Source organism: Micropterus salmoides, unplaced genomic scaffold (assembly GCF_014851395.1).
Source record: "Micropterus salmoides isolate LMB-PRFRI ecotype aquatic unplaced genomic scaffold, ASM1485139v1 Ms_hic_scaffold_23, whole genome shotgun sequence".
NCBI lineage: Eukaryota > Metazoa > Chordata > Actinopteri > Centrarchiformes > Centrarchidae > Micropterus > Micropterus salmoides.
The window spans coordinates 21,328,089-21,354,552 of record NW_024041484.1 but is presented as its reverse complement, the minus strand read 5'-3'; the positions used below and the strand labels follow the sequence as shown (position 1 = coordinate 21,354,552).

At 37.0% G+C, this 26,464-nt stretch overlaps 3 protein-coding genes across 9 annotated transcripts in view; all 3 read right to left on the bottom strand.

Annotated features, from left to right (window-relative positions):
- The window catches only part of rassf3 (Ras association domain family member 3), an 82,767-nt gene extending 79,672 nt beyond the window's left edge, over nucleotides 1–3,095 (bottom strand). The window contains exon 1 of the mRNA XM_038738577.1: nucleotides 2,549–3,095. Coding sequence (XP_038594505.1) covers nucleotides 2,549–3,062 — 514 coding nt within the window. The 5' untranslated portion in view covers nucleotides 3,063–3,095. The remainder of the gene's footprint in view (nucleotides 1–2,548) is intronic.
- Nucleotides 3,096–3,771: 676 nt separating this feature from the next.
- On the bottom strand, nucleotides 3,772–10,753 carry LOC119918083 (apoptosis facilitator Bcl-2-like protein 14). The gene is made up of 7 exons (XM_038738613.1): nucleotides 10,629–10,753; nucleotides 8,820–9,246; nucleotides 7,390–7,506; nucleotides 6,798–6,874; nucleotides 6,173–6,334; nucleotides 4,938–5,051; nucleotides 3,772–4,828 (listed from the first exon to the last, which is right to left on the bottom strand). The coding sequence occupies exons 2-7, from the start codon at nucleotides 9,235–9,237 to the stop codon at nucleotides 4,787–4,789; spliced, it is 930 nt and encodes a 309-aa protein (XP_038594541.1). The 5' UTR covers nucleotides 9,238–9,246; nucleotides 10,629–10,753; the 3' UTR covers nucleotides 3,772–4,786.
- Nucleotides 10,754–12,083: 1,330 nt separating this feature from the next.
- Nucleotides 12,084–26,464, bottom strand: part of dgki (diacylglycerol kinase, iota) — a 91,475-nt gene continuing 77,094 nt past the window's right edge. For 6 of the 7 annotated variants that reach the window (XM_038738605.1, XM_038738608.1, XM_038738606.1 and 3 more), the window contains 10 exons: nucleotides 26,273–26,317; nucleotides 25,640–25,709; nucleotides 24,969–25,009; nucleotides 24,724–24,848; nucleotides 23,609–23,634; nucleotides 22,199–22,236; nucleotides 20,817–20,937; nucleotides 19,507–19,543; nucleotides 19,278–19,377; nucleotides 12,084–18,394 (listed from right to left, as the gene is read on the bottom strand). In XM_038738605.1, coding sequence (XP_038594533.1) covers nucleotides 18,284–18,394; nucleotides 19,278–19,377; nucleotides 19,507–19,543; nucleotides 20,817–20,937; nucleotides 22,199–22,236; nucleotides 23,609–23,634; nucleotides 24,724–24,848; nucleotides 24,969–25,009; nucleotides 25,640–25,709; nucleotides 26,273–26,317 — 714 coding nt within the window. In that variant the 3' untranslated portion in view covers nucleotides 12,084–18,283. The remainder of the gene's footprint in view (nucleotides 18,395–19,277; nucleotides 19,378–19,506; nucleotides 19,544–20,816; nucleotides 20,938–22,198; nucleotides 22,237–23,608; nucleotides 23,635–24,723; nucleotides 24,849–24,968; nucleotides 25,010–25,639; nucleotides 25,710–26,272; nucleotides 26,318–26,464) is intronic. The other variant, XM_038738609.1, reaches the window with a different exon arrangement.

Genomic DNA, 26,464 nt, shown 5'->3' with positions numbered 1-26,464 from the left:
GACTCACTGATGAGATGTTTCCCCTTGAGAAGTCCGTTTTTTAATCTAAAGTTATTTTTGTCCTTTTGTGAAGGTTGCTGACATTCAGATTGAGTAATGGGCTTTCTGAGTGGCAATCAACAGCGGAAATGCATTTTAAATGAGCAGAAACATCAGCCCATGCACTTAATATGCACACTCACTTAAACTCCATCAGCACTACTGATGGGAAACACAAAGCTCATTGTTCAGGCTTATCGTCTGTAAACTTAAAAGTTAAAAGGCTAAATGAACGAGTGCAGAGAAAGAAGATGGTTTGCGTCTGTGTCAGAGTCGATCTTGAGTTATTATTTCATATTTTCATAAAGGGTAACTGAAAAATCTTTCAACCTGGACCCTATTTCCCATCTTTTTGTGTCTATATGACTAATGGGGATAACATTTTTTTTTGTGTTTTTGTCAGAATTGAGCGAGCACAACTGTCCTGCAACACAATCTTTATGGGCAATTGCGCCCCATCTAAGTACATCCACTAAGCGTTTGTTTTTTTCCACTGACAGGCTCAGATTGTTATTATAAGTGTCTGACAACATTAAAAAGGAAATGATCTCTCCAGAGCCCTTTTGTGTAACTAACCAGAAACAGGTGCTATACTGATCTGTTAACAGCCACCAGACTCCATTCACAAAAACAGCACCTCTGTGGTGGAACTACTTTGATCGGTTAGTTTATTTGTGTTATTGTGTTATTGTGTTATTGCCTGGTTGCAAACGAGCAAGTGACTTTGTAATGACCTTTTTGGGTCTGTTCTTAATTTAAATGTCTTATTTTGTAACAGCTGAAGCCCAAATTTTCATCCCGTGTTTTTTCTGTTATTCATTAGCAAGTGCATTAGTGAAAGCTAATAATAATTCTGATTGTGATCTTGAACCAAAAGGTCTTGAGCTCAAACCAACCCTTTCCTGCCATTTAAACAGTGTTCAGTTCAGTTTACAAGGTTGTTCTCTCTAAGGGGGACTCACTTGAACATCTTAACAATGATAAAATTAACAATACATTTTAAATATAAATACAAAACAACGGCAGATAAATAACACTGCACTCAGGCAGGAATTCACAAATGAAGGGAAATGTAGAATGTAGTTATGCTGCATCTATCTATCTAATATTGTCTTGATTCAGTTGCTTTAAAGACATTGACACAGCGACCATCACAATGTCTTGCTGGAGCCCTTTGTTTTTATGTATTAAAAGTCATTAAAAGTCATAAAGTCAACAGTCTGTGGCAGTAATGTCAATTAAAGCTGTGATGTCTAACGGTTGCTAACTGAAGCTAGCTAGCAATAACATTAGCCCTCTTCAGCTCACAGTCACACCACAATAAACTCAGGGTGTAGCAGCAAAACACCTGAGTTTACTGCGCTGAGGAAGGGTGTGTTGTGCTGGTTTTGAACTCAACTGTTCATTTTTGTAAGGACGATTGTGTTTTTCTTCTCTGCCTCTCTTTAAAGTTGAATCTTGGACATCTTATGTTGAAATGGCCGCAGTGTAATGCCTTTAAAATCACATTTAAAGGACAAACAAGTAAAGAAAAGGAGGAAGTAGAAGATAAAGATGATTACAATTTTTTTTTATAAACCTTTTAAAAGTGAATGAAGGTTTTAAAAAAAAGCAGTCGTTTGAATATTTAAAACCTTCAGAGTCTCATTTCCTATAAGACCATGTCAGGAGGTCAACACACAAGGAAAAAGAAGTGGACACTGGGAGGTTTACTTTAGACCCAACTGGCCCGTCTACATACCGACTGCATTCCAGCTGCTGGGCTGCGTTTCTGAACCCTGCTTGTTTACGTCATTCAAACAAGGTGGTCCAGACTGCATTGCAGAAAATGTTATCTACAAAAGTTGATGCCACCATGATAATCATTCAAATGAGTTTCCCTAAAAGCCCATGAGGTCAGTGAGTCCAAACGGGAGCGTGCAGCAAAGCCAGATGACTTCATGTTATAATGTTGCTTGTTTGGTTTGACCATCAGTCCCAAAACCCAAAGATTTTACGTTTACAGTGATATGAATCAGAAATAAACAGCTAATTTTACATTTAGGAAGCTGAAACCAGTGTTGCCACCAACAAAAGTCTAGAAAAAAATCACTAAAATGTACTTTTGTAGTCATAAAAATTCATAAAAACCCAACATGTGTAATATGTGTTTACAGTGTGTAACTCTTCTTCATTTTTTTTACTTCTTTGTCCTCTATTCCAACGCCCTCTGCTGAGGTTAGGCTCAGCAGAGGGTCAATTTTATGGTTAATGGTAAAAAGTTTTATATGCTTATTGATTACAGATTTATTGTAGAAAATATTAATATTGCACTGGCTTTCTGTAGGGGGGTCTAAAGAGGAATATAAAGGTAAACACTGAATCTTTGTTTATATCTGGTATTAAAATCGTTAAATTTAAAGTGTCCTGACAACGTTTGACACCCAAATTAGTTTGAAACTTCCTCTCAAGAGGCTCCTCATCTTGGGAGCCCCCCCCCCCCTTCCCTACTCATCATCTGCAGACTCACCTGCACAGGTGAGACCATGATAGAAGATGTATTGGCAGCACACGTCACACCATGTGTTATTGCCTCCGGGCTCGAACGTGTGTCCCTCCCCGGACTCATCTTTCACCCTGGGGTCCTTCTCTCCTGGGGAGAAGATGGTTCTCACATCGGGGGGTCTGAACCCTTTCTTCCTGTTCCGTGGTGGACCTCCTTCAATCCCGTTCCCGGCGGCTTCGGGGCTCGGTAAACTCTCCGGTGGCTTCACCTCCGACTGCCCTCTGTCGCTCCAAGACGCCTCCAGCTCCTCCAGGCTGGCCGGTTGAGGAGACGCATTCCGCCGGACTCTCACCACCGCGCCCTTGTTGCCCTTTGAGATCCGCATCTTGGCACTCGGTGGCCAGGTCGCCTCTGGGGCTTCCTTCAGTGTACAGGAGGGTTTGTTGATCTGAACACACCGCGCGGTTACTGGACAGTCATCTGTGACCGAGGAGCGCGTAGGGACGTATTTCCGACCCTGATGCGCGACGTTAAACATCACGCACACTCCTCACACTCCGCTGCGTTACAGATCGGTAGAGGTGTATGAAACAGTGAAAGACAGGTGAGACGTGTCCTTTTGGTGCGCGTGTTCGTTGTCGGTAAACAGTTCGAGGCAATCCAAAGTGTGCAGGTGGACCGGTTGGATCACATTTCACTGGGAGACAAACAGCAGGCTGACCCGATACCTTCCAGGAAGTCTTTCAGGCCAAACTCCGTTAAAATAAACGCCAATTTAAAGATCATGTCATTGACAGGGGTCGTAATCACTTTCACACTCGATTTAAATAACTCGATGAATTAAAGATATTGTTCTATTTAATTCGGCATAAATCGAATTCATTACAAGCATACACATAATAAAAAATACAACTTATATTTGGGTTGTTTTTTTTCTTCCTGTGCAAAATTATGGATGACATTAATTCCTCTGAACTGTAAACCAAATCTTAAAGTGGAAATTAGTTCCTTATTTATATGCTGAATTTATAAAAAAAATTCATATAACAACTTGTCTATCGGAGAAGCAAAGCAATTAGAAAGTCAAACACTACTACAAATACTAGCCTATAAAGTTGATATTTTAATGGAGATTTAAACAGCTGCAATTGCCTGTCCCTTCTTTGACCACCCTGAGGTGCTGTTTTCCACTTCAACAAAATCAAGTCTCCTTAGTTAAAAGAAAATAAGGCATGCGTACATTATAATAAAGTAAATTGCCTTTAATGTCATTTTATAACATGCACCCTACACAGAGAGGCAATTTTAACAATCAGTTATATCGTGGGACAATCTTATATTTGTTTCCCAACATACTTGGCCAAAATTTACCCATAACCTTGTACCTAAGAATAATGTAATACTTATCGGTCAATGAAATTCTGTTTATATTGTGATACACTGATTCATTGTTCACTTGACCACTTTTCTTTATTTCTCTCTGCTGCAGTGACAAAATATAAAACAATACATCACTGGAGCAAGGACCACATGACGTGAACTCATGTGAGACATTAAATACATCTTATTTTTTAGTCACACACTCATTAATGTGTAGCAAAATGAAGAAATTCATATGGTACACAAGATTTCTTTGGCAAAGTTAGCATGGTTAGAAAAGGTGTTTTTTTTTTTGTTTTTTTTTTAAACAGATGCATAAAACACCACCAGCAACAATTAAAGACGTATCCCTCAGAAACGCTCAAGCTAAATATTGTTCATTTTCGTGAAAAAGTGCAAGTGCTTAAAAATGTCATGTGAAAATTGTCTACCAAAAATACAGCACAAATACTGCAGATTTAAAAAATGTCTACATCTACCCAACATCTCCCTGAGAAAACAAGAAAACTAAAAGTTATAATATTTACAAAACAACATTAACTGCATAAAAATAAAAAAAAAACGTTATAAATGGCACAAAATCTGCAGTACAGAAGACCTGATTTAGTATTTTTCTAATGCATGCAGCTGCAAGATATGGTAATGCTCACCGATCTGGGTTTTATAATCAAAATAAAACATTAAGATCTGTGTTAACAAGAGCACCCAAAACACTAATAATAATAATGACTTCTAAGACGAGATGCTACGACAATGGAGGGATCCTAAAGCTCTCCTCTTCAAGTCAAACTGCAGGAACGGTTCACGTAGTTAGGAGTCCATGATGGGGACAGTGTCAGGTTTCCCCTTCAGGGGGCGCTGTTGAGCTGTAAAAACTTCTGTTCACTGGCTGTCGTCCTCATCTTCACTGTAAAAGGCTTCCTCCTGTAAAAAAAAGACATTAAGATTCATTTACTAAAAGGCTCTTCAAACAAAACATTTCAAGAAGATATAAACGAGCTGTGTTTTATTTATTTATTTATTTTTTACGTACATATCCGCCCTGCTGCTGTACCCAGGATGAATAATTCTCCTGCAGATATCTAGCTCCATGGCCAAGCATTCGGTTCACGGGCAGCGTGTCCACCGCTGAGAGACGACTGGTGACCTGCCGGGAAACAGAAACATGTTCAGCCACACGAGACACTGTAAAAAGGAAAATTATTCACTTTAGCTGGAATCAGACTGCAGGATGTTCTTTTAAAAAGATGCTCATTTTGTCTGATCAGGGGATTATAAAAGAGCGACGCGGCAGACTACAAGTTGGATCCTGCCTAATATTTGCATGACTTGAAAACCTGAACATCCGTAGGTAGGTGTGTCAGGTACCAGGGACTGCCTTCACTGTTGCATTGAATATTTACTCGTGGAGTATCCGGAATAATGCTGCTGACTAGGAGAGGACAGTTAGTTACAAGAGCTCCCACAGTTCTGGTCTGTTCTCATCTACTCGTGTCTCTGCACTGAATCTCACTTTGCATCAGTGGTGTATGTTTATTTAGTCAAGGGCTTTACTCAAACTTTGTGTTTTATGCTACTTGATACAGAGAAATATTGTACTTTTAATCCACCACATTTGATTAACAGTTAAAAATAAGTAACAGTTACTATTCAAATTATTTTATAAAAAAATGCCAAACAGATAATAAGCTTATAAAATACAACTGAATTATAAAAAAATAAAACATTAAACCTCACATTGTTTTATAATAACCGTTTGAGATCTACTCAGGCAAAACTATATATTTGATAAGTCAGTTTAAAGTGTTACCACACAGCTGTGGTTTTCTCTTTGATGTGAACAGGAGCGTTTTGATCACTCTTGTAAGAAGAAGCCAGACGTGTGAAAAAAAAAAAAAAGAAAAGAATATTCAAATCCAAAATTTGAAAACCGAATACCTACCCAACGAACGAATATTCGGATGCAGCCCTTTTTATTTCTGTTTATCTGATAAAACTCCTGTACTTTTACTTTAGTAGGATTTTGGATGCAGGACTTTTACATTGTGGTACTGGTACTTTTACTTAAGTAAATGATTCAAGTACTTCTTCCGCCACTGCTTTGAATACAGTCTGAACAAACCTTTAATCTTTGTGGCAGTTTGTGGGAGTTATTGTTCTAGAAATGAAACTTGTTTCATACCAAAATAAATTACGTATTTTGTTTCTCTGTGTATTTAAAGACCACACACACACACACGTTTTATAACACCATAATATTTTCCTCACCTCACAGGTCACGGCAATCTGGGTTTTGGGTGATGCTTGTGGCCCCAGACTCTCGGGGTGAGGGTTCAGGAGTCCCATCCTCTCGAGAAGGGTTCTTATTACCATCTTATAGAAACTGTAGTTCCAAAAAATCTCACTGGCTCTAAGGGACTTGTTGAGCTCCTGGTGGAGACAAGAAACATTTTCTGTTTAGTGTTTTGTCACTGATAACAAACAAAAACAGATTTAATTAACACTGGGGACATAATCCTGCGTTCAGGGTCACGGGGGGCTGGAGCCTATCCCAGCTGACATTGGGCAAAAGGCGGGGTACACCTGGACAGGCTGCCAGTCCATCGCAGACTGGAACTAAACTATAATTTTAAATGAGCTTGATGTCCCTTTCACACACAAAACGTTTTAGAGCAGAAATGTGGCCAAATTTTGAATTAAATCCACTATTCAAAAGGTCTTAAAAATCCAGTAGCTGATACGTGCTTTTCTCAAATGTTTAATCCGCAGTGAAAAGACATCCAGATATTTGCCATGAACTCAAAGAATTTCCTCAAAACATGATCCAAAAAGTTAAACAAGGAAGTTAGATATTTAGGCAGGTCTCCACGTCAGAGGAAAAGTCGTTTCTTACCTCCTGGTTCAGTTTGTCTCCAGCGTCCCTCAGCAGCAGGCCGATCACCTTCTCCACATCAGCTTGTGACTCTGGAACTAGAAAACACAGAATTATCAATCCACATCCAAAATACAAGAAAACCACAGGGAGTATAGGTTTAAAAACAATGTACCATAAGTATGGTTGGGCCGATAGACGATGCCATCGTGATTGTAAACGCTTTGCTTTAGCATGGTGTTACTTGCTTTCTTATTTTGAGTCCCCTAATATTACAACTGACACTGCAGTGGGAAATTCTTCTTTTTTACTCGTGTGACATTTCTGTGGATAAAACCTGCCCACAAACAGAGCAGAACAGGTGGCCTTATCTTGCAGTTCGGAGGTATTAATCAGGTTGAAAAAAAAAAAAAAAAAAACAAAAAAAGAGTTTGTGCGGTTAAGAGATTTTTCTGAATCACACCGGAAACACTAACACGATCAGGTCTCAAAGAGAAAAGTAAGAGGTCTAGGAGAGGAGGTTTATTGTTGCATAAAGCCCAATACATCTCAGTGACACATTGAAAAATGTGTTACAGTGGAACTCGCAGTTGAATTCGAACCCAAAACTCACCTTCATGGTCACTCTCTATCTCTGGACGGATGAACGGGACTTCATCAGCAATCTCCGTCAGTCTGCTTGCTACCTCTTCAAACTGATCCTTTTCTTCTGTTTTTACTACTTCTTTATCTGAAAGCAATAATGAGCACAAGTTGAAAAACGTCTTGAAAATTATCTTGAAAAATAATTCACATGCTGACAAATCTGTTATGTCAAAGTGAAAGCAGCACCTGCAGACCTGACTCAGTCTGCTGGTGGAATAAACAAACAGGAAGAGCACTGTGGCTTCACGTCCTCAATGACACAATAAAAAAAAAAAAACCTAGAGATAGATTTGCATATTGGCTAAGCTACGAAAACATGACTACGCAGTTTTTAGTGACGTTCTGGGAGATCACAGAAGAGACTGATGAAAGAGGGACTTTTGGTAAAAAAACTCTATAGAATAGATTATTGATTAAACTGCATATCGTTTCCTCAATTAAATTAATCATTTACAAAACAGTGAAAAAATGCACGCTATAATTTTCCCCACACGTCTGGTTTTCTTAAGAAATGACAAATGATTTCTTTAAATGGTTGCTGATGAAATCGCTGCAGCTCTAAAACATAAGTAAGACTTTCTTCTGGCTGCTTCAGTCATAACAGACTGAACTGGAAAGACTGGAAATATTCAAGCAGGAAGCTACTGAAGGAAACAAAGACAAAATCATTTTAAAAGTAACAGGTTGTTGCAATTTGTCACGAGGTTGTCTTTATATTGGATCTTTTAAATTACACAGTTTTATGCCAAAAATGGGCCACAAATCTTAAATTAAATATCCTCTTTAGTCTTCTCAACCTCCAGAGTCCTGCACTTAATAGTAACAGTCACAGGAGTTTATCATTACCGTTTTGTGTTCATGTATATAAAATAATTACTTAAATACATACAGTACGTACAATATACATGCATAAAAGTATATTTATCATACATCAGCATTGATACTGAACACTTATAGTGCACAGTGTTCATGGCTGCTAGGGTTGCTCTACTTTATTTCTGATTTCATTCACACAAATATTTGTAGGGCTGTAACTAATGATTATTTTAATTTTTTCTGCTGATTATCTGTAAAATAAAGTCAGATATGGGGATCAATAAAGGCCCACAAACACACGACAGTCTTCATATTAGAGCTGCAACAATTAAGCAAGCAACAGAAAATTTATTCATATTTGTAATCGAATTTTGAGATATTTTGCTTCTCTCGTGATGATTTTATGCTTCATAAAATGATAGTTAACTGAATATCTTTGAGTTTTGGACAAAACCAAACTTCTGTTTGTGTGAAATTGTAAAGACCATTTTTATAGACAAAATAATGTTTCTGAATGATTATAATGTTTTTACCATACTGGTGATCTGAATGAACTGGGGTTATCTGTGTCTAAATACTCACTTGGTACAAATAATCTGTTGTCGTCATCATCATCAATAGGTGCGTTCACAGCAGTCTGGGGAGGTTTTTCGTCTACAGTCTGAGGTTTGATACAGCTCAAAATGCTTGGCAGACGTTTTTTCCATCCCTTCATCACCTTCTTCTTCTTCTTCTTCTTCTTCTTCTTCTCCTCCTCCTCCTCCTCACCCCCTTTTTCAGGTAAACGTGCTTCATTTGTATCTGTGCCACCGTTTAGTGTTATTGGACTGTCCTGTGTCGATAATGCAACGTCTTTTTTTGGCCGTCTCCTCGTTGCATAGGCCATCATAATTCTGAACTCCACCGTGCCGACCATGTCCTCTGTCTCTGAGGTACATGCAGGGTCATTGTTTGCGCCGCTGCAGATGGGGTCGTAGATTTCCACGTGACCGTTTTCCATGTTGGTTTACTGTTGATAAAAATAAGTTGTTAATTAAGAACGTGGTCTCTTGTAATCATTTGCAATCATTAACTGTCAGTTTCTTTGAGATATATATATATATATATATATATATATATATATATATATATATATATATCTCAATAAAAAGTTAGAATTAAGATTTTATTTTTTGAAGCAAGCCATAAGACTCTCATGGGACTTTTACCTGGTAAAACCTTCATGCGGTCTACTATTTAGCACTGAAACAATTAATCACTATCTATCAAAATCGATTAGTCAGCCCACAGGGAATTTGCTTCTCTGATATGAGGATCGGCAGATTGTTTGTTATTGTAAACTTAATATAATATAGTTCTGGGAAACTAAATCGAGGTGTATTTTTAATTTCCTGTAGACCTTTTCAGACTTTTCTAGATTTAGTAGTTAGATTCATCAAAACATATAGATTAATCACTTACACAAATTTATTGTTGGTTATGGTATGTTCACATCTTATTAAGATAAAATTGATTCATTCTTGTGTTAGTGTTCCCTCTAATCATTATTAACTTTATGACTTATATTGATTATATCTGACTGCAACTAACGCCAACTTGCATTATTGATTAATCTATTAATCGTTTGTTCTATAAATTGTAAGGAACTTTCCCCTAAACCAAAAAGGTCGCGTCTTACAATGATTTATAATAAGAAAAGCAAATCCTAAAATTTGAACAGCTAGAACAAGCGAATTTTATTTTTTGGCTTATACAAATTAATTATACAATTACTCAATTATCAAAATAGTCCCCAGTTTAATTTCTGTTGATTACTTAATTAATCCAGTCGATTAATTTATCTTCCACAGGTCTAACTGATGTGTTCACTAGATTGTTTTCATGTTGTACTGCCTTGATTCAATGCACACCCTAATATTTGTGAAATAAACACGTTTCATACAAGTTATTATTTGATCTCCTCGATATTTTTGTCTTTGTTTCCTGTTCATCTTAAGTCAATAACGGCACTTATATTTCCTGTCATAGTGTGTCGCCCTCTGGTGAAGAGTAATGGGAATAACAAAGCACATTTAGCTGCACTGGAAAGCTTTAAAAGTCTGTGTTCTGCCCGTTGAGCAGTCTTAACAAGTAAACGTATGTAAAGTTAACGTTACACTGTGGTTTAACTGCACTGTATCAGTTGTCAGGACTGTTATATTTATAGTATCTGTCTCTTGAAAAAACGAAACTTTACTTAAACGTGTCATTTTGTCATTAAGTCATTAACTTAACTGGTTAAATAAAGCTACTTAACTGCCAAAACAGCCAAAAACACACTTCACCCTACCTGTCAAATACTAACAAATGTACGTACAATATTTAAAAACATAAAAAAAGACAAGTACTTACGGTTCAAACGATTAAAAAGACGTGTAAGTTCCTAAAACATCCGCCGAATACACTTCCTCACTGCTTGCGCCGCCAACGTCTTCATCTTTATAAACCTGCCGCTCACGTCCTCTTGGGCGTGCAACGTCACGTTACGTAATGACGCAAGCTAAAGTTAAGCACGCCAGACTGTAAAACTAAGCAAACAATGTTTTTTAATGTTCTTCCCATAAACATTTTTACAAGTTATCTCCACCAAATTTATCACACAGTAAGAGGTCGGAATTTTTTGTGAGCAAGAAACTTCAAGATATTTGTGTTGGTCAAAAACAGAAATGAAACCTGCTTTTGTTTTGAATGACTGTTCAGTGATAACCGTGTTTAACATCAAAATACTTTTAATTTTGGCACTGAGAGAAAAAAAGGGGAACTGTGACAGTAAATAAACTGAAATAATAAAGACAAGGTTTACATTCTTACTGACATTTCACCAAAAACTCAACATCATTGAGGGCAACCTTAATGGAGTTTAAATAAATGTTTAAAATGAAATTAATTTTCAGTAATGATTATTAAACCATGGTTTGGGTCCGTAAAAAGGGAATCTACAATGTCTTCATTGTCTGAAATTGTAAGAAATAACGAACTGGGACGACAGACTTCTTTGTTTACTCCCAAATCATTACTGACATTACACATGTCTGACTCATAAAAGAAATATGCAATGCAGCAGAAATTTTAGCCCAAGTCAGCTGCCAGCTGACTCAGCAAGCATGTTACTCCTACAAAAACAAAATAAAAGGACAGACTCAAGACCTAACCTAAAAGACATTTTTGGTTGTCAGTCTGTTATGTTGTGTTGTCTGTAACTGTAAAACGTAGGATTAATCTATGGGCTCACCAAAAATTATATTTATCCACTTTCCTCAAATTGTGAATAATTATAATTACTGAATAATTTCCCACATGGCATGGTAGACATAATGCAACAAGTGACCAAGGGTTGCAAATAGATGTTGCTTCTTTTTAAGGCATCACCATAAAAAAAAATAGAAAGATGAAAATGCACTTTTTAAGTGAAAATTTTGATTTACTAGGTCAAAAATATGACCAAAATTCAAAATTATGAGATAAAAAGTTTTGACTTAGTATGTGTATTTCTTTTTATTTAAGACTAAAATTTTACTGGCGGGAATGGGCTTCCACACAAGTTATTAACTTATTTTAATCTAAATGCTGAAATGAGTGAGCCAATTTGTTCCAAGTTCCTCAGGTTTTACAACGCTTCTTAACCGTTCGGCTCTGTTTTTAAACATATTTTATCGTCATGATTATTCATTTTCAAAGTTTCCAGCTGCACCGATTTTGCCTGTTTCAAGTTTTTATAAAGTGGTATGAAACTTGTTTGGCAGACAAAGTCCAAAAACTACAAGTAGACCTTGTGACTCCCGCAGACAGGTAGGAAAATCCCAGCTGTGACTCAGTGAGCTTTTATTTGACTTTGCGACTCATGTTACAGTCAAGCTATTTTATTACACAGTAAAGTGGGTCACAGTTCAAAATCCTTTTGAGGCGGAATACTTAGCAGTAAGTTTTAATGAAACTTATAACGACAGAAAAACATGTACGGCGTTAAATGCAAGCTCATCCTTGCTCATATTCTGATCAGGTTGAACAAGAAGTTTACGACTGAGATATCCCAACAAGTAATGAAATGTTATGCAGGAGAAAGATGTGAGAGAGATTTCTACTGGCAGTGGTGACTCATACAGTAAGTGACCTTAAAAAAATATGGTTATCACGCAGGATCACTGCTTGTTGCAATACTTAGAAACGGCAGTCATTTTGATTATAAGATTACAAACACTAACATTACCTTACATATCCTGTAATAATGACTGATAAAGATTTACAGGAAATAAGTGTATCAGGCTGATTACTAAATTGTCAGATATTATTAAATACTTGAAAAAGTAATCTGTGCTGATGTAAATGATCCAGGCATCTTTCCAAACCTAATATCAACCTCTACTGCACATTTTACCATATTATTTCTATGAAAGTGTTTTTTTAATAACTTAACAAAGAGTCTAATATATTGATATTACAGTGCCAACGTCTTGTGGTAAAATGTTAAAAAGAATAGCTGTTTAAATAAAACAGGCTCTGGCGGAAGTAAGACAGACAATGTACTGGGAAATACTTCAAAATGTTAGTTCTCTTCATAATCTCAGTGATAACATGCTTGTCAGTGTATCTCCGTATCTTTTAGCCGCACCAGCAGCGTATCTTTAGGGAAGACAGTTTATCAGTTCATCACTTTGATCCAGACGGAAATATCTCAACCACTATTGGATGAATTATCATGAGAGTTTGTGTAAACATTTAAGATCCCCAGATGATGAATCCTTGTATCTTTAGAGATCCCCTGACATTTCCCTAGTGCCACCATGAGACTGAAGTTTGTGGTTTTGATGGAAAAGTCTCTACAATGATGGCTTGCCATGGAATTTGGTATACACATTAGCGTCCTCTTTTTGGTGCAATACTTTTCCTTTAGCGCCATCGTCAATCAGCTGTACTTAACTGAATTAACAAACTCTTAGTCTTGTTGATACATTGGATATAATTTTGATATATCGGCCTACTCAATATATTTTTTGTTTTATTGTTTCTGTACTCCCTCTTCTTGGGATTGATGCCCTTTTGATCAAATTTTCATTGTATAATACTTTTACTTATAATAGCTATTTCATTTGAGATGTTTTATAGTCCTGCGTCAGATTGGATGAGCCGGAAGTGCATTTGTGATTTGGATAAGTGTGCAGAGAAAACATTGTAACTGTAAGCTATGTGGCGTGTTTGGCGTGACTTTGCATGATGGCAGCTGATTTCCGGTTTAGATAAATGTTTGTTATATAATGACGGCCCAAGGTGGACTTACCAAAACAGTCTTTCAAACAAGAAAGAAAGTCAGAAGCGAAACTACAGAATCACATCTTCTTTTAACAAATTAATAAAGTTCAAACTTCAAGTAATCCCATCATCATCATCATCATCATCAGCAGCAGCAGCAGCAGCAGCAGAAATATAAGAAATACAAAGGCGAAACAAAAACAAAAAAATACCAAACACATGTCCAACCTAAGAGGAAACTCCGGTAGAAATAATTTAAAATTATAATAGTTAAATAGTTTTAACAACAATAATGCCATCTTTTTATGCCATTACCAGAAAATAATCCAAAGGAGGTAAGAAAATGCCATGCATAACCAACACCGATGAGAGACACAATTTAATACAAAGTCATGTTTCTACTCAAATGTAAGAGTGATAAGAAGCGCGTGTGTATGTCATTCAGAGCGGGCCTAGCTTATTACCACTTCTTAGAAAATGTATTCACCATTTACAGATCGTTCATTTTAACGATTTTCTTTACATACATTTAATCTTTTATAGTCTCCAGACACTCAGAGGAAGGTCTCAGTGTCGGATGTAGACGTGTGGTAGCCATCGTAGAAGTCCTGCCAATAAACATTTGTGAAAAGAAAGGAACTTGGCTTGAAATGTGGATTTAGTCGATAAAGTTCTCAGACATGCAGCGGAACATCAAATATATTTTGTAAACAAAAGCAAAGATTTTTGTTAAAGGAGACCTCATGCTTTTCCACATTTTATGACTTTTCTACAATGTTATAATGTTGGATGTTCATGTTAAACATGGCCAATGCTTAAAAAAATGAGGTCAAAGCATTTATAAGAAATCAGAAACCTCAGATTTCCCCTGCTCTGTTTTGAACAAGGGCTCTGCTGTTGTTCCATATATGGTCATGTGCTCCCACACTAATAGCTCAGTCTGCCTGTTCCGCCCAGCAACGACAACAGCCTGCTAACATGCCTTCAGGTCTTGGCCAATCAGAAGGCAGTGGGCTTTGAGAGGAGGGGCCTTAAAGAGACAGGAGCATCTACAGCTTGTTCAGACAGAGGCTGAAATGAAGGCCTACATGAAGAATAAGTATAAGAAAAACATTTTTTTTTTAACTTTGAAACATGCAAAGTTGCCATACAGGAGTCACAGAACTAAAATATAGGACTGGAAAAGCAGTTTAATAGGTCACCTTTAAAATCACTCTTCTTCTCTTTATATATCAACACCCCTGAATTTAACACTTAAAATAGTTTTATCATCCCAAAGCCATTTATCTTAATTTATACCATTGCTATTTAAAATTGATTGATCTGAATGGCTGTCATTAAGACAAAAACATTAAGACTGATGGTTAAGTTTTGCTTTGAATGTGTCGCATATGTGAGTTAAATATGTTTATATATTCTCCCTGTAATTAAAGGGGGGAGGGGGGGGGTGTTCAATTTGTACATTAGGACACCTCAAAAACATAGTTTGGGGCAGCAGCCTTTCTAAATCAGGAGCATATTAAAAAGTAGGTAACAAAAGCAACAATACTGATTCATCATGTTCTGTTACTGTCACTGTTGAAATGGAGCCAACCATGACAAAATACTGGATGACAAAACAGAGAACGTGCAGGTAAGCAAGTAGTTTGGCCTGTTTATTACACTATGATAGCCACAGGTGACAGTTTCTTTCAGTTTCTATTTAAGGTCTACCTGCTAGATATCTCCTGGAGCTTTTAGCCACATCATGCAAGTCCACAAAGAAATCTAGAGAGTGGAGCTTGAGTTAAATTTATTTTGTTAAACTAGAAAAGTTACCTTCAAGATTAGACTTTTCATTATATAAAAGTATAAATATTTTCTTAAAGCTGGGGTAGCAATCAATAAATCAAATGCTCTGACACAAAAATTAAAAGAATCTGTTAACTTTGGCTGTCGCAGGACCTGTTCTTTGTTTGTTTTGTCATCCATTGGGTCATTGCAACATTGACGGTAACATAACATGCTGAATCAGTATTGTTGCTTTGGTTAACTTCTTTTTAATATGCCTTGTGCTTTTAATTTAACACGTTTTCCCTTTTAATTACAGAGAAAATATCTAAAAACATATATAACTCATGTACGCGACACATTCAAAACAAAACTTAACGATTAATCTTAATGTTTTGTCTTTTGTTGTACTGGAGATGCTGAGTGTCATCTCTTTTTTCAGAGATGGTTCACCGGCTGTCAGATCACTGAAACAAAATGAAAATGAACAGAAACAACCACTAAAATGTCTGTGAATCTTCGTGGCAGCTGAAAAGGGGATTTACAACTAACATAAATGACGGCAGTATGACTTCTATGATGGCCACATCTGAGTCTTTAAATGTTTCAGTGTCCCCACAAATTCTTGGGTAAAGCAGTTCTTAATTTCTATATCAATTTTATACAACAGGTTATATCAAAAGAGACCTGACAGGGTTGTTTGAAAGTTCAATCCACTGACATGGATGCACACAAATGAAAAAAACCCAAAACAAAACAACAAAACATAACAAGACAATCATAAACCCAACCAGCACTGAAGTAAAATTGCACATTCAATACTCCTCAGTGCTAAATGGTCGACTACGTTAAAACATTAATGTAATGTAAACGATTAATAGAGAAATGCAAAAAGACGTCATCTACTCATATTGCATTGAATATGGCTCAGATTTTTCTTTTCTGCTTGGATAAATGCTGCAAACAACACACACACACACACGCACACACACACACACACACACTTGGGAATGTGTACTTGAGATACACATGAAAAGACTCACATGAAAGACACACACACTATTATAACACAACACACAGTCTGTAGTTATGTACATACTGCACAGAGAATTTGATATGATATGGGGAATGTTATCTCACACACACACACACACACACACACACACACACACAAGCTGCATGTGAAAAGCCTTGTTGGGTCAGGAGTACCAGATACACACTATCCCAGTGTGAAAAGTTTAAATATGTCTTTGTTTGACGGCAGCTGGAAAATCAGACGTTAGAAAATTAACAGGTAAGTGATTATGCTTAAAAAGCCTTTTTTTAAACATAGACCGGTGTGTCATCCATAATCAACGGGCTGCACTTGCTGAATCTCTAATCACACCTGCACAAGGACCTATGGATGAAATACTGTGTTGGTTGTCCTTGATACTGGGCCGATGCCGGTGCTTTCTAAATAATGTGATCTGTTTCAGTCAGTGATGAATATGATTAATATGATTAAATTTTGTTTGGATGCGACATTTTAATTTAATTGATTTAAAATAATTAAATCTTGTGATAGAAGTTGTTAACAGACTTTTACTCCTGTGATGCTTTGAATAAGGGATGCAACCAGATTAATTTAATTATCGATTTATCTGCCAATTAGAATAATCGATTGGCTTTAAAATGTATAATATTTTCCCAATTTCAAAATCCACTCTGAATTCAAGATATCCTCAGTGTCTTAACATGTTTTAGCCCAAGTCCTATTCAGAGACTTTTAGACAAGAAAAAACTAAATCTATGAATAAATTTTTAAGAAAAAGATAATCAGCACATCCGTCAGCTGTCAGGCTTCAACAATCGAACCAGTCAAACTCCACTGGGGACCAACAAGTCCAACATGTGGTGGAATGAGTAAAAACAGGATACTAATAAAAAAGTTTAGAACTTAAAAATGACCACACAGAGCCATAAATCTAGTTATTTAATGAAACCTAATTGAGCAGTATCTCTAATACATTAGCTCGCCATTTGTTTTTGAATTCAATTTAAGATTCTTTTGACCACTTTAAAAGTCCAGCCCAGATTTTTTTAAAACCATATTTTGCACCAAGAGTTGTCAGGTCTGGAAACCAAATGCTGTCAGATGTTTTATGATTTAGGTTAAGGACAAATGGCTCCAACACTGTGGATTAAAGCAGAGGTTCCCAACCTTTTTTTTGTGGCTTGTGACACCTTAAAACGAATAAATATTAATTTTGATGTGCACATGTTAGTTTGTAGCTGTAGTTTGAAAAGGAACTCTAAACTAAAGTTTTACGACTTGAGACAGTTGAAATTTGTAATATTATCAAACCTGTAATGGGGATGCTGAATGAATCATTTGGTATTAAAGCAATCTGTTTTGGAGAATGTAAAAACAAACCACTGCGATAGATGCAAGGGAAAATACTGAAATTGGGGTTTAGATTTGACACTACATCAGAGCAATGTCTTTGGCACACAGGTTTTATGGGTAAACATAAAAGCTTTTAGTATTTCTATCAGTTCTGAAATAAAAATGTAATTTTGGTTATTTTCAACAGAAATAACAGTTTTTCAATGATTGCACGAATAAACTGATACTTAAAGTAGGAATTGTGACTAAAATAAACAGCTTTCATGAGTTCGGCTCCCCTAAACCACAAGTGAAGTCACGACCCGAGACGGCTGCTCAAAGTGCAGTTGCATCCTGAGCCGCCATTAGTCATACAATCAATCTCTACACTCAACCAATAAATAGAATATGAATAAATAAATACAAATAAATAGTTGACCATTAAAATCTCCACTGCAGTGCTGCTGTGAGCTGAAGCCGTTCTCTCCTCTGATGTGAGGTGAGACACTGACTCTGACCAGACTTTGTTTTTGTTACACTTTTCTCTCCCAGCTTCGTCTCCACTACGAGTGTGTGCAGAGTCCAGAGACACCGAGTGAGTGTGTATGAGTGTATGTGCGCCTCAGACAGCCGTCTCCAAGTCTTCGCGGGGGGCAGCAGATGTGTGTTGTTGGGTGCTCAGGTAGGTGGCGAGCTCAGAGTCTCCCTGCGCTTGGTCCGCTGCTGTCTTCCCCTGGTGGACACACACACACACACCTTAATTTGCCGCTTACCCAATCAATCGATTTGTCTTAGAACTCAAGTTGACACAATTTAAATTGCTTGTTTTTATCCAACCAGCAGTCAAAAAGCCCAAACATATTCAGTTCCCCAAATAGAAAACAAAGAAAAGCAGAACATCGTTACTCATGAAAAGCTGAACTAGTGATATAACACATTTTAACCACAACTCTGTTAGGGTGCACATGAGAATTGTCTCTGACTTTTGTGGTTTGCAGACATTCGCTGTCATATGATTAATTGAAAACGCTGCTTTCTGGGGCATCATGGAGGCCTAGATTTGTAAGATGTGTCCCACTGAACTGCAGCTTTCCAGGTTCAAATCTGTCCGGGGGGGTTTTGTTGTACACCGTTCCAACTCATGTAGGTTTGATTTATGTAGCTGGATTTGTCCAGCATATATTATCCTCTATCCGTATCCCCCCTTCTCTCTCTTTTTCCTCACTAGTAATAGCTACTATCAAATAAAACAGGCACAAATTCACAAAGACAAAGAATACTACCAATAATAATAGTGGTTGTTTCTGTCCATTTTATGGTTAACAGAACAATTCTTCCAGTGATTTGAAAGCTGGTGAACCCAGAACAGATCAGGCTCTTTAAAGCTGATACAGAGGTGTAAAAAAAAAAAATCTCTGTACACGCCTCCATGGCTGGTTGGGATATCCCCAGCAAGTACAAAATAGACCAGACAGACACACCCAGAATGGTTTTTGAACTTTCTTTGAAGATCATTTACATGTCAAGTCGATGAGCTGATATGACTCAGCTGAATTTATGGGAAAAGTCCACAGTTAGTGTGTGGTTTGTGGTGTAACGTGTGAGTGAGTGTGAACCTGGAAGTTGGTCTTCTCGAGCGACGCTCCGGCCTCCACCAGCAATCGACACACGGCATGCTGCTTCTCAGAGGCTGCTTTGTGCAATGCAGTGTCCCCTCTAAACACACACACACACACACACACCATAAAGTGTCTTTGTCTTCAACGATAATCTGATATATATATACATAAATATATTTAAACATTAAGCCTACACAAAAAACTAAATTAAAAGTTCCCAACATACTTCTCTCTGTCTGTCAAATCCAGCAGCACTTTAGAGCCTGAAGAGGAAGAAACAGAATAAACATAAGCAACCACATTTTTTTGAGGTAATTACGGTAACGTTTACGGGCTGTTTCTGTCACTCCTCTGTGAGAAGGCGATTAAGCTAGCCGCACCTAAATCTGTAGTGCACACGTATTATAGCCTTTATGGTAAATCCACTGAAATGGACCAGTACGAGCTGACAAGCAGTCATTTTCTCTCTTTACAAAGTGTTGCAGTATGAGAGTCTGACCTGAAGAGTGGCTTTGAAGCATAATTTATCAAATTGGGTCAGACTTGATGAAATTAGTGCAAGTGACAACGTCTATCCAGTATGGAAATAAGATTAACTGGATTATTTTTACAGAAAGTATAAAACATGTGTCCATTAAAAGTAAAAAAAAACAACAGTAAAATGTTAGGGAAATTATTTTCTATTTTCTATTCTTTGATTTAGGGTTGCTGGAAAAACATTAAATAAATTTGTTGACTTTTGTTGCTGTTTCATCACCATTTATAGCTATAGCTATATATGGGTTTATGATCAGATAGTTTACTAGAGCACAACATTGTTTACAAGCGTACAAAGTTCTTCATGGATTGCCTCTTCATTTTGCACCAAATGAATGCATTTTACTTTTAAAATGTACAAGATTTTCTTCCGGGGGGCTTGCCACTGGACCCACCGCTGGACCCCTCGAGAGGGTCGAAGGCCAACCCACCATAGTCTCTTAAATTCCTGTGGGAAACACTGTGCAGGATTAAATGTGAAACAACTAGGGGGCAGATCAGGGCCGGATCATCCCTCGCCGACACGGGATTTAATGAGACATCGTAACGATCTCGGACAAACTTCAGGAGTTTTATTCTAAACATCCCGCCATAAATCTCTTTTTTAAAATTCTGCTGCTGACCCTCCTCTTCTTTTGCATTTAATGGCGGTAAGCAAACTAACTGCATACCGCCACCACCTGGGCTGGTGTGTGGAATAGTAGATTGCTGCTGACCTGCCTGTCAGGTCAACCTTACTGCCCCACGTTCATGTGCTGAATTGTATCTTGCTGAAGTGTAGTGTTTATAACTTTAGACATGTTAAAATGTCTACTGAAGGGCAACACGTTTTCTTGTTTTGTGCTGTAGATGTCACGCAGAAGTTTTAAAGACAACATATAAGCAGAGCTATTTGTTTACAGTAATAAACACAGCTAACTTGTTCAAAAGGCTACATACAGTATCTCAAATATAATCATCACACGCATATACCTGCATGTGCATCATGCACATTCTCACCCTGCTGCAGTATGTAGCTGACCACGTCCGTGTGTCCGTTCTGGGCAGCTACATGTAACGCAGAACAGCCTCCAGAGTCTCTAACCAGCAAGCTCACGCCTCGACGCACACACTCCGACAGCTGGAGACATAGACGGAAAAAAAACAGAGAAGTGGATTAGGATCTTTTAAAACAAGAACTTTACAGGTCCCTCATTTGTAGCTTTGGGGATTTAAAGCGTAAATGGAAGCATGGAGTATGGCCCCAAATGGCGTCACCATTGTGATGTGATGCCATTTGTTACGGGATTTTCTGCAGATGAGGTTTGAATTTCTAAAGTTGGGGTTCTCTTCTTTGTCTCTGCTCTACTCAGATTCCTTCTCTTGCTCATACAAACACTTTTCATTTGTTTACTGCAAACAAACCAGGGCCTCGTTTCCCAAAAGCATCTTGAAGCTTAGGATAATAATAAAATACAAACCTTCTTAAGCATAAGAAGAATCGTTAATTAAGAAGCTTAACTATAAAACTACATTTCATTTAAGTTTTTATTGTTTCTGTTCATTTTTAAGTCTTTAATTTTATTATGGCCACTGGTTTTCTATTATAAGTGACACTTGATTGATTAGAAAATAGAAAATAAAGATAAAAGATAAAATGTATTGAATATTTAATTTGCACATTTGAAAAAACATGCTACAATTTAAAATCCTCACATTAAAAAAGAGAAAAGGAAAAAGTGAATGTTCAGCATCTGATAAATGAATCAATTAAAACATTTGTTTGTTTTGTTGAAAACTATTGACAGTTAAGTAACTCATCATTTCAGCCATATTTCCTAATCTTCTCTTTCATTTTTACTCATATTATTGTATCAACTCGCAGTAAGTCGCTTCTTGATTTTAGGTTTAAGAGAAACGTCTTACTCCCAACCAGTAACTTGCATCATATAAGGCAGCGAGCTGAAAGGTCCGCTTTATCTAAATCAAATTTACACTGAATGAATGCAGGTAAAACTCATTTATTTGTGTCATTTACAACACTTAAACTTTGTGACATGTATTTTTTATTATGTAGCATGGTTTACAGACCATGGAACTTTAAAATACATTCAGCGTACTTTTCAAATTTAAGAGTGTTATAGAAAACATTTTAACTTGTAAGATTGATCACACAGTACTTTGCTGACAAGAAAATGATTTAATGAACTGGCTTTATGGTGAATCATTACTCCTTTTCCTCAGCTGGTGAAAGAGAGATGCTGAACAGAACAAACTAAGCAGACAGTTTGAAGGACACATTGTAAATCCCAGTGGAGTATAGCAGATACAGACAGGTAAAACTGGTTTGAATTAGCGATTCCTTTCTGTGTGCGTCTGTTTGTCTGTGTGTTTGTCCTTACCATGGAAATATCCCCTTTACTGGCAGCCGTCATCAGTGCTGTAAGCAGACAGAAATCATCATGTGAGATCATGTAGGATAACAAAGCTTCGGTTGGGCTGCAAACCTTTATCAAGTTTCCGTGGACAAACCAGTTTGTCTGTCCATCTTCCCCTTTTTCTAGAAATGTCCAAGAAACACTAAGACAATGCCTGTGGTAATAATGACTAACTGGGAATAAAGTTCAGGGATTTTTCTTTTTTAATCATATCTTTAACCAACCACCCCTCTGCTTTGAAACTGTATTTGTCAGTCATTCATCATCTTCCTACTTCCCTGTGCAGGCACACAGGGAAACTGTTTGTGTGCAAAACAATAAATGCATTCAAAGTGAAGCATTGTTTCCAAGAGTAAGTGGGAAAATAAAAATAAACAAAAATGTATTTCCTCTTTTATACTGCAGGGTGTTTCTGCAGGGACTCTTTGCACTCTTGAACTTTCTGTTTCACTTTCCTACAAATCCACCGCCTGTCTGTGTTGTCCAGCCAGGTGAAAGTTCAGATTATTTCCTTGTAGCAGAATAAAAACCGGCTAAGACTAAGTAACTAACATACCTGCCTCTATTTTGCCTTGTGTGTACCTTAAATGCATGTGTGTTAGAAGCATTTATACACCAGGATTTCAGAATCTGTAGGAGGGGAACCAAAAAACGTCTTTTATATCTGCAGTTTTGGACTGCTTACAATTTTTTAAGCGCTTATCTAATGAAATGTATGAAATTAATTGTCCTTATGACCTTTATATGTAGCTTTGGCAATATTGTTAGCTAATTTGAATTTGAATTTGTAACCACAAAACAAGCTAACAACTAAACAAAGTGAATATGACATTTATGAAGAGGCGGTACAAGAAAATATGGTGTTGTTTGTTGTTGGAGGTGCAAAACTGAAAGTGGACGTACATGTCAGGACAAGTCAGGACAAGTCAGGGTGACGAGCAAATTTCTCTTTAAGGTGGAGAGTCCCTGGAATTACACTGACTTATTGCTGTTATGAAACCAGTCAACCCGGCCGCAGTAAACATCTCCAACTTCTCCAGAACAAGTCTCCTGAGACATTATTGTTCTAATCATCACAAGCCTGAACACAGACTGAAACCTGTTAAGGTTATATTTAGCAAGAAACACACACACACGACTTCAAGCTGAAAGAGTTGCCTAGTTTCTTTTGACTGGACAATGTTTTACAGATATACAGTTGTGGTTAAAAGTATACTTGTAAAGAACATGTGTTTCATGTCAGTTTGAGTTTCCAATAATTACTACAACTCAATAAAAGTCAATGTGCAACTTATTAACGAGGATTTATTAAATAATATCTTTTCTAAAAAAGATTTGAGTTTTTATACATTCTGATGTGTGTGTGTGTTCTACCTTGTTCGTCAGCTGTCAAGGGAGACCTGGGAAAATAAATTACAGAAAGAATTAAAATGTGATTATGTGGAAAGCTTCTGATTAAATGTTTACTCTAAAAAATCATAAACTTTGAAGTTCTTCCTCCAACACAATTAGTCATTAACAGTTATGAGATTTAGAGCTGCAACGATTAATTGATTCATTAATAAGTGGACGGACAGAAAATTAATAACTATTTTTAAAATAATCCTTTTAAAATTGGCAAATATTTGCAGGTTGCAGCTTCTCAAATGTGAGGATTTTATTCTTTGGTACCCCTTTAGTTTTTTTTAAATTTAGGGCTCCGCAGTCAAGTTATTAACAATAAATATGTAACGTCCGGTTGAACTGTCAAAATAAAATGCTGCTGTTTTTTATTTTGAGTTTTTATAAAGATGTGAAATGTAATTTGGTTAGATTTAGGAAAAGATGGTTTGGGTTAAAATATGTACATCTGTTAACACGTAAGTTAAGTAATGTTACTTATGCAATTTACATAACCTACATACCTTAAATAAGAATATACTGACTTTTTGTTTCACATGAAACAAACACCGATCGAAAAGTTGCAAGTCCAACTTCTGGCCCTCCATCCAACACAACCACCTCCTTACTCTGGCTTTTCTGTTAAATATCATACACCTACCTTTACCGTCCAAAACGGACGCTACAGGGCTTCCCCAACCGCGTTGAACTATGACGCTTTAGGGATCCCCATTGTTACAAACTGACGGGTCTTGACCATGTGTTCGCGAGTTGTGATTGAGAATGGCGATATTCATTTAACCACGACATAAAACGGAGAAAAGTAGCAAAGCTTTATACCCGAGCTGGAACCAGTGGATGTTGATAAATGAATAAATAATTTGATTTAATTTTCTTTTGGTTAAACTAATAGTTTCAGCACTACCCCATGATATGATGAAAGAAGTTCATCTATAATATTTACTCAAAATATGTGCAAGAGCACATGTTTATCAATTTATTTAATTAATCATAAATTAATGCACATGTGTAACTGTCTTTCTGAGTACAAGTATAAAATCGTATGTCCCTCAGTGGGACATAGCTGGTTTAAAAAAGGTTTTACGTACCCTGCAGTAGGCTCCACTACCAGATCAGGCATCCCCGTGGACGTTCCCTGGCTCACCACTGGTCCCTCGTGGTCCAGGATAAACACCTCGTCCTGGCAGATTTCTGTCACAAAGTGGAGGTGCTCCTACAAAAACACATGCGTACAAACATTTCAGTAAAAATCAAACAAAAATCTATCAATTCAGTGATTTCTGAACTCTTATTTTAATCGTTTGAGCACACAGACAATTTAAGTCATGTTTACCTGAGCCTTGTCAATGCGATAGAAGCGGTCAGCTGATGTGGCTGTAGAGCAGAGACATGCATGTCAATAGGAGACACTTCTGTTAACGAATGTCTGTCTGAGTTTTGTATTGTGTCACTTTTACTAGCTGCTTGGAGTTAACTTTCTTTAAAACAACCATTAAAAACACTATTTTAAATCTCTGTTTAACTGAGTTATGTCATTTTATATCACCTGGACAATATTATATTGTCTATTTTATCCATTTATCAGGTTGTTACCTTTTGCTGTCCTTTTTCAAAGCACTTTGTAACTATGTTAAGAAACAAGCTTTACAAATAAACAAAATAAAAATACTATATTTTTACTAGTCACTTTAGTGAGGCGGAGTGATGTTAAAGAATAGAAGGTGTGAAAGTGAACATGCTAACAAGGGTATATTTTAGGGAATAGATTTGGCTCACAAAGGATCTAAAATGATGTGCTTCAGATCACAAATCATTTGTGCCATCATCAATAAAAAAGGTTTTACATATTTGATTGTGTCAAAAAAACAAAAACAAACAAGAAATTTGGGGGTTTTGGTGTCAAATCTTTATAAAGGTAATCTGGCATTTGAGTTCATCTTTGTCTCTTACTTCAATGAAACATTCCTCATTGGTTTAACATCTGTCGGCGTTTCTGTCACTTACAATCCAAGAAGCTCCAGTTGGCAGAGAGTCTACTGTTTGAACTGGTCCTGGGGATGCCTCGGCACTCATCCTGAAGACAAAGAGACAGACACTGTGATCTTTACCATCCCTTTACTAAATAATAAACTGCATGTCATAAAGTTTACATGGGGAATTATTTTAAGAGAGAGAAAGCCAAAGACAGAATTCCAGATGGAGAAAGATATTATTAAGTGTTTATTTTTGAGCAGTTAAACAATCAATAGCAAGACAGAGACAATCCAGACAATGAGACAGCGTATAGTGTAGTTTAAATTGAATATTATTACAACATACTTTTTATATTTTATGTCCAGAAATGTGTTCTCCAGTGTGGCAGGACTTTACTTAACATGGGTGTCAGTCTGTAAAACCTGGATTTTATTAATTGTTGTAGTTTTTGTAGGTGAATTCCTCATTTTAAAGGGTGCAGAAATGTATTTTCAAGTTTTATGGAACTGCAAACACAGCTAAAACTACCATAACTATTATATGGGTAACTGTCCAAATGCAACATTGAAAGAATAATATTCAGATGTTAGGCATTGTAAAAAAGCCTTCAAAATGAATAATAATCAAACTTTTCCTGCAGCAAGACACCCAAAAGTGATATACCTGATAGTGCACTCTGTGGCCAGTAGATGGCGCCTGGTGTAAGTCCTAGCAAGCACAGCAGACAGGTTTCAAGGTTAACAAACAGCCAAGCATTTACATCAGAAACGTCCACAGATGTTCGCTCTGTTAGTGAACGTTTCCCACATGAGACACACAGCTAAAAGATCAGCTCAGCATTCCCAGCGGTGTTGG